Below are 9,115 nucleotides of genomic sequence, written 5' to 3' on the forward strand. Positions count from 1 at the left end.
TTCGAAACTCTTAAACTACAATAGCTTTGGCCAATTTTGACATTAAACTTGGTTCACAAAATAGAATAAAAAGAATAGAAATATAACAACTTTGAAGTTGATTGTGAAAATTTGGGTCATCTGATCTAATATAAAATATGATATTAATAGACATTTTAATTATAAAATATATTTGGTGTCATGTTTTGAGGAGAATGGTTGTTCTTAATTACTATACAAAGTGATTGGTAAAATTATATAATTAATAACATCATTTATTCATGCAATATTGCTTTTTAGCTAATGTCCGACAACCAGCTATAAGATGACTCCCATCACTCCCAATTAGGAGTGTAAGTGAGTCAAGTTTACTTGCGAATTACTCAAAGTTAACTCGTTTTCTAACACAATGGTCAATTTGTGACTTTGGTGACTTCAAGATCACGTGTTCGATTCCTCCTTTAAAATTTATTCCAATGAATCACTAGTGGTACGTCAATGGATGGACGACTTTTACTCTCTCAAATTTGATGTCACATCATAGTGTTCAAAATGGTACGATAATAATTGAATGCCCAAATTATCAAAAAATATAAAATAAACTTACAACTAGCCCATCAATCCTCCCTGCTAATTAATTCTTTTACTTTTATAAAAGCTTTTGACATATTGTATATGCTTTGTGACTCTGAGGGATGAATCATGCAAGCACTGCAAACACGAGACAGGTGGCGATAAGACTCGCTCCCCTGCCTACATGAGCAGTTGGAGTGGGCTCCTTAGGCTGGAGCCCTAGACCCTAGGCTAGCATGGAGGAATCCTTCTCATGAATAATTTCTTCAATTTGTCCATCACAGTGCATACATTTGATGCAAAGGTGAGAGAGAGAGAGATAAAGTCATACAAGTCCAGATGGGCTTAATGTACCTAACGACCTACAGAATCCAATGAGGAAGAGATATCATCTTCTCATATATTCTTTCTTTTGGGTCAACCAATCACTTGCAATTTGTTCAAAGCTACCACTTCATTATTTTCATTTCCCTTTATTTATGGCTACCATTTCGCCACAATAATGGCATTTAACCATGGGTTGATTCTTTAAAGAAATGTCAAATTTTTAAGCATGAAACATTTGCAGCTGCAAATTGAAATTGTCCTTTCAAGTCTTCCTCTTTTTTCTATTTTAGGGGGAAAGGCGTACATTGAAGTACTGTCCGATCTTAAAGCCTAAGCCATTATATTAAGTTAATTCTATAGTAGGGTTTTAAAAGTTGGACGAAAAACAAATTTTTCATTTATTTTGTGCTAAGAAAAAATGAAAAATTATAATTAAAATTTTGAATGTTTACGTCAAAAGAGATTCAGACATCATGTAAAATAATTCGTTACTTTAAAAGTTTAAACTTGACGATAATAATATTAGCCCTCTTACAAATGCATATCAGATTTTAAATGTAGCATCGTTTTGGATCAACCAAATGCATTGCAGTTGGAGCTCAGGTTCTCAAGAATGTAAGCGGATGCCGAAAGATGGGTTTATTTTTATATTCTCGGAATAAGATTCCAAACTAAAGGGGGATTTGAGAGAATGTGAGGTTAGTCAATAATTGAGGCCTTTGACCAAATCAAATCAAATAAGAGTATAAGATGTCCTCCCAACATACAATATACCAATTTTTCAAATTGTGTTTAACCCAAGCGACTCACGACTTATACAAATGACCAATTTTAGATGAAACATTATACTTAATCACCTAATTTTTTTATATTGAAGGAGCAAAGTCATTTTCCAATATTTATAATTACAATTTTTGAACTTAAAACTTCACCTAATTTAGTAGGTCCTAGAGTGAAATTGGCCTATCACTTTTTTCAAGTCAAACAAATATTTTGGGTAGCATTCTTAATTGCAGATCGGAAGTCCATTCGCATTCAAAATTGCATGGAATTTGGCAAAATTGACCAAATACTTAAAGAGGAAAATTAGAAGACAGAGAATGATTAACAAGAAAAAAAGCAAGAAAGGAAAAAATGATCATGGATGATTAAATATAATTAAAAAATAGCATTAAATGAGCAATACATAATACATTCAAACATATTCTAATATCCTATAGCAATATGTGTGTATCAAATTCAAACTCAACAACAACCACACATTTCGATAAGGGGAGGGCTGCAAAACCTTCGGTTAAACCTCCCGTAAACCCATGCCATCAAGTACTAATTAACACAGTAAATAGCTTACTAGCTTCTTGTCAGTGTACAGGATTCCCATGCAGATCTTAAAATCTTGCCTCTCATTGCATGTAAATCGGCGGCAATTATTGAATAATACCCTTAATTTAATAAGCATCTATTCATAACATACTAATTTTTGGGGTTACAACAATTACAGGACGGGCTGTAATTGTTGTAGGCGTAGGATGCACGATGATTTGAAGACCCTCTCGAGTAATCAGCTGGCTGATGCTTAGACTTTGGGTTGAAGCTTTTTCTTTCTTTGCTGCTCTTCCTTCTCGGGCGAGATGACTGAGGGATGAAAACCCCTGTTCCTTTGCTTTCTCGTTCTCCTCTGCAACTCTGCTCAAACAGGATTGGAGGATACTGCAATTGTTCGGTGGGGTAAATTGCTCTAGAGAAACCCTGAAGATTCAAGAACAGTAAATGATTAAATTCTACTTAATTAATTTATGCGCGCAGCAGCTGATCGAGGGAGCAAATAATTTGTAAGTGAAAACAGAGGAGCAGCTGAGAAGGATACAGGGGATGGAGGTTAAACCTGGAGAGAGACTGAAGGAGAAGGCAGAGCAGGGTCCTCATCATCATCCATGATTAGAAGGGAAATTCGCTTGCTCAGGTCTGCAAAGAACACATCATCTTCAACTTCCATATTTGCGCATATGAGAAGTTACAGATACAGAGGGAGCTTCACTTTCAGGTCACCCTCCAAATCTCTCTCTTTTTTTGGGGGGTAGTGGTTTTGCTTAATTTAGGTGATCAGATGGCAAATAAGAGGGGATTTAAATAGAAGCAGGGGAAGGGTGAGTAGAGAGAGTAAATGGGGCAGTGGGCATGTGGGGTGGTGGGGTCATGGGGGCAGTTGGCCAATCTGTCCAATTAAGCCCAGTACCCCACAAGAATCATGAACAAGTGTGTGTTTGAATTATGATATTATCCAGTTGGTGAGGGGAGATCCCAGAGGAGCAGCCAGCCAGCCAGCAGCAACTCACACTCTCTCATATCTCATCCAAGATAGGCTTGATCCCCCCATCACCTATACTTGGTTGTGAATGGCACTTTGTACCGTAGGGGTACTTACTCTCTCTCTCTCTCTCTCTCTCTCTCTCTCTCTCTCTCTCTCTCTCACACACACACACACACACACACAGGTCAAAAGTCTGGCCTGTGAATTATTGGTTGTAAATTAGACAAAATTGAGTATAATTTGATATTATATCTTGTCAAAATTCTTAAAATCCAAATTGAAGGTGTCTCCAAATATAAGGTGAGAAATAGAGTAAATATCCAAAATATCGTACATCAAATGAAAATTTTCATATAAAATCTCATCTTAGTGGTCAAAGTTTGAACTTCAAAGTTGAACACTTTAAACTCGAATCTCGAAAGGATTGAGGAAAAAATACAGAAAACTTTAGATTTAAATACGAAAGGAATGAGAAATGGGTGGAATATTTTTATATTTTATTTTTTTTTAAGAAAGAACTCATGAATTACCCATTCAATTTTTGAGTTGGATACATACAATACTTTCCCTTCTTCAATATTTCATGTATTGATTCAATAGTGGAGTGGGTCCAGTGAAATGGTAAAGGTGGGGCCAATGAGTATAAGAATAGTTTTCTTCTTGAATCCTGATGACAAAGATGTAGTGTAAGTGGACGAGTGTCCTTGTGCATGTATATATGGACTATGCATGAAGGGTCATGCACCTTCCAAATTATACATACGTATAATGTATAACATATGGTTGAGAGAAGAAGATTCCAATAGATGAAATGAAGTAGGCTATATATATATATATAGCTATGGAATTGTGTAGGGTACTACTCTATCCCTTAACAATACATTTTTTAAGTGTCCAACATGTTCCATTCACAATTTTCTTAACTAGCTTCTCCTTCCATCCTCAAGGTTCACAACTCATCCATCTGCATCTATATGATTATATATATGTATATTAAGAAACAAAAAGGTTTTCAAATGATAAAGGTGAATTTTGATGATATAAAAGTTTTATATTTGATTTTTCATATATAATTTATCCAACAAATTATTAAAGATGCGCCAATATGTGAATGATAGTAGGTTGGTTAAAATTGAAAAGTGATTCAAGTGTGTTTTGTGATCGTAAAATATTCTTAAAATTAAAAAAAAATAAAAAATTATAAGACTATAAGACCAGTTATGCTATATGAATCAAAATGTTGGATGAGTAATATAATATTGAAAGATAAAAAACATATTCGCAGTAAGTTAGGTATAACTCTTATAGAAGATAAGATAAGGAATGGACAACTCGAATGGTATAAATACTTACAACGTATGCCACATAGTGCCCCAATGAGGAAGAGTGAGTTAGTTATTTTGAGAGACAGTAGAAGGAATATAGATAAACTTAGAATAACTTGAGAAGAGATAGTGAGTAATTATTTAATATCCTTGAATTTGTCAAAAGTAATGGTCCATGTTCGCATAAATTGGCGAAAAGGATTCATATAAATGACTCCATCTAATGAGATTTAAAGACTTAATTTTGTTGTAATTGCTCGTCATCAATATGTGGATGATAATATTTTCATCTATTCCATTTTATGCTGCGTGGATAAAAAAGAATTGTCTAAATTGGATTCTAGATTATAACATATATATATATATATATATATATTGAGTGAGAGAGAGAGAGAGAGAGAGAGAGAGAGAGAGGCACTTGGGCATGCATTCCGCAAAGCTTGCAGTAAATGATGGCGTGTGGGTGAGGTCCACACGGTTTGCTGGTTCAAGGAGAGTGACCCTACCCATTTGGCAAACATGATGGGTTGCATGGAATTTTCATGATTCCTCACTCCTATTAATCACTCCTTTCAATTCTTATGATATTTATTACTTTGTCCACCTGTGTTCTTATTTTCCTTCATGCCACCATTAAATGGACACTTTTTTAATAATAATTTTGTTCCTTCAGCCTTAGAATAAGAGTTATTTCATTTAGATAGAGAGAAATCTAAAGCTCTAACACATTTGATTTATGTGGAATTTGAATTTATTGAAAGCAATGGTGACTCTCTTTGCTTTGAAATTATTTTGTGTGCGTGTGGGGGGTATGAGTGATTATATTCATTCCTAATTATAATATTTTTGAAAAATCTATTTAGTGGTTGACACTTGACCATCATTATTGAATGTGACACATGAAAAGTAATTAAAGTGAGTTCCTCCATATGTATAAAATAAATAAATAATATAATGGCACATGGAAAGGCAATTCAAAAAAGAAAATTGCCTTAAGAAAACATTTAAGAGACTTTCAACCATTACTAAAAGAGAGGGAGACTTTAAGGTAAACTAAGTCCCTTAACCTAGCAAGTAATTGTCGTCGTAGTCAACTCTTTGTCTCTTACTTGTTTAAACTAAATGTAAGTGAGACAACTGTAGTTAAGTGTACAATTTTTATTTCAAAAGTCAAGCATTTCTTAAATGATTTCGGTGTTTGTATTGTTGAAAGATAACTGGGTTTTGGAAGCATTGATTTCGGATATTGAATTTAAATTTTATACAAATATTTATATACAAATTCAAATTTAAGACTTGAAACTTTAAATTTCCAAATGTAAAGTTAGTATTCTTTATTGTTTGATGTAGAGTTATTTACTCGCCTATTATCGAGAAATCTCGTATATTTAGTCAATACTGATTGATTTGAATGAATATTTTGTTTTATTCAACCCTTTGATCCACGAGCATGATTGATTAAATACAATTTTATTTTGTTCAACAAAATTAGTAAATCTCTAATAAAATGTAATGCCAATATGACAATCTCTAAGCAGTTGGTTCAAAAAAATCACATGCCCAATGACCTTGGGCCAAGATATTAAAAAAAAATTAAATTAATAATGACAAACATGAAAACAAGAAAAGAGATTTATGTTGTTTGACCATATTTTTGAGAAAAAACAAAATCAGAAAATCTCACATAAACTCAAATCCCAATATGAGATATTCTCAAACCAAGTGCTTAGTTTGAAAATCACAAGCCCAATAATCTTATGCCTAGATATTAAAAGGAAAATGAAATTAATAATAAATAGTATAAAAATGAATGAAGAGATATTTTGGAGAAGATATTTTGAAAGGGGATATTTTGAGATATTTATATATAAATATCTTGGAGGAGATATTTATTTTGATTATTTAAAAGTTAAGTTAGGTTTTTCTTTATAAACTCTCTCTCTCTCTCTCGACACGAACTCCACTCTCTCTCTCTCTAAGATTTTCAGGCCGTGTGTTGCCGGAATCGACAATCCGACATCGCTACGTGGATCAGGGAAGGAATCTCTTTAGGTTCTACGAATCAGAATTTTATTTCAAAGATTTCCAAGTTTTTCCCGAAATCGAGGTAAGGGTCGGTTTTTGCTTTTGGTCCGATAGATCTGTAGCATACAAGATTATACTGAAGTGTTGTTCTTTGAGTATTAGGTTTCGGGGTTTTCGTGCCATTGTTTTGAACAGTTTAGGTTCGGGGTTCAGAAAGTTAGAGTTTGAGTCTCGGGTCGTTTCAGACTCCGATTCACACGCAAGTAAAGGGATTATGTTAATACAGTGATTTATACAATATGAATCGATTGAAATGTTGAAATAACTTTTAGATATCGAGTTACGGTGGTTTAAGGGTTTCCGGACTTCGGTTTGGTAACCAACTTTATTTTCAAAACCAACTGGTCAAATTCAAATGTTATATTTTTAGAATATTGTACTTGTCATTCCGGACCTTTTCACCTGTTGGAAATGTTGTTTTCATTGTTTAAAACCCGTACTGTGATATTAACTATTTATATTTACTTTCAGGTTGTTTTCAAATGTGGAAAACTATATGGCAGGTGTTGATGTTGTGAAATAATGGAACTGTTGTGAAAATGCAAGAAGTTTATTTGACGGTAGCGGGCCGGATTTCGCGTAATGATGTGTTTTGTGAAATGATTTCAAAAGAGTGTTTAAATTGCTTAAATTGCACGATATGCTTTAGGAACCCTGGAGACTGATAGTGTAGGCACGAATCCGTTGCCAATGAGGGCACCATACTTTTAATCTATATGAACTTAGACTGTATTGAGACAGTAGGGACGGTCTTAGTGTGAGTTTGTCTCTTGATCGTGTACCCAAGCTGTATTGAGACAGTAGGGGCGATCAACCCCGATTGTGGGGATTTATACATGGTATAGAGTTTGAGGGCGTGTCCTATCCTGCATATCTGTACATTTATGTAATTGTTGTTATATACTATGAGATTGTTCATATGATGAAAATGGGCAATGTATTTTACAATTACAGAAACGATGATTATATACGTTTATATTTTTGTTAAACACTTAAAGCATACTGGTCACGCACTGTTATTAGCTTAATCATCCTTTACTGAGAGATGTCTCACCTTATCATACAAACTATCTTTTCAGATCCTTATCGAAGTTGAGATTAGCAAGGATTGGGGCAGGGTATCTATCTGTTTTTGAGTGAGCGTCTTCACGAGTTTGATTCTGTAGGTTATGTTATAAGTTTTCAGAACTTGTAAAATGTTGTAAGACTCGAGGATGCGTCGAGTATCATACAGTATTGTATATGGATGTTGGAATAACTGTATGTATCTATCAGGCAATTAGAACTCTGGTAATAGTTTGATGGATGTTTATGTTTTCTGCTGCGTATATATCTGTTGAAAAGTATGTCACGTATACGGACGTCACTACAGTAACATCCGGACCTAAAGTTGGGACCAGGGCGTTACACAAGACTTGTGTTATTTGACCATGTTGTTTAGAAAAGGATGAACCATACTATTAGTCAACTCAAAGAATATCAAGACATAATGTAAAGATAACAATTTTTTTTAGTACAACTATCCTAATCTCTCAACCTTGATAAGATACTATTACACATTTTAAATGACAAATATTGCATCTCTTATCTCTAATGGAATGAGATACTATTACATATTTTAAATTTTAAATATCATATCTCGTCTATGATGGAACAGGGTACCTTTTCCATAACAATTTAAATTACTAAAAAATGAATAAAAAAGAGTCTCTTGAACATAATAAAATTCCGAAAAATCCCAAATGTCGACCATGTTAACTTTAAAGGAACGAAAGAAGAAGAAAAATTGAACATTACTAGTGTAACGTCATCAAAAAGAGGGCATGAAGTTGACCGTATGAACCTAAATGGGAAGCTAAGTTCCGGCAATAATTGAGGCCTACATTGAAATTATTGAGCATATGGAGGGGGCCATCCATTAACTGATTGATTTCATTTATGAAGAGGAGAATTTCATTATGTGAAGGAAAACACAAACAAGTCCCACCCATGCGGCCTTAGGGTTTAGAATCATAGCATGGCCTCCTAACACCATCTGAAATATCTCCTTTTTTTTTTCCTTTTTCTTTTTTCTTTTTCATCATAGGTAGAATTGATGAACAGCAAGTGTGTTTGGTGACAATTATTTCCTCTTTGCAATAGCAGTTTGTTTGTCGTCCTCTAGAAAGAGAAATATCTTATGTCGGCTATAGTAATTCAACTGGGCAGTGACCCATCTCAAATTCAAGTTCATCTTGATAATGATTATTCCATTATCAAGAGTGGCTGCTTGTTTGGACCATATTCCCTTCCTCCATAACAAGAGAACTTGAGGTGTATGGACCGCTTGATGTTTTTACAATTTTTTCTGCATTATTTTTCTAGTACACGCATGAAAACTAGAAATACAGAATGACAAGATGCATGAAGGATTGATTAGTCCCCCAGCCATGTATGAGAGTGAAAAGATATTCCTACAGCCATAGTACAGAGAGAGGGAGGGAGGGAGGTAGGAGCAGCAGCACACAACTGGAAG

At 34.2% G+C, this 9,115-nt stretch overlaps 1 protein-coding gene across 1 annotated transcript; it reads right to left on the reverse strand.

Annotated features, from left to right (window-relative positions):
- Positions 1-2,024: 2,024 nt before the first annotated feature.
- On the reverse strand, positions 2,025-3,332 carry LOC131150203 (uncharacterized). The gene is made up of 2 exons (XM_058100798.1): positions 2,765-3,332; positions 2,025-2,628 (listed from the first exon to the last, which is right to left on the reverse strand). The coding sequence occupies exons 1-2, from the start codon at positions 2,873-2,875 to the stop codon at positions 2,353-2,355; spliced, it is 387 nt and encodes a 128-aa protein (XP_057956781.1). The 5' UTR covers positions 2,876-3,332; the 3' UTR covers positions 2,025-2,352.
- Between the last annotated feature and the right edge of the window lie 5,783 nt (positions 3,333-9,115).

The sequence above is a fragment of the Malania oleifera genome, chromosome 3 (assembly GCF_029873635.1).
Source record: "Malania oleifera isolate guangnan ecotype guangnan chromosome 3, ASM2987363v1, whole genome shotgun sequence".
NCBI lineage: Eukaryota > Viridiplantae > Streptophyta > Magnoliopsida > Santalales > Ximeniaceae > Malania > Malania oleifera.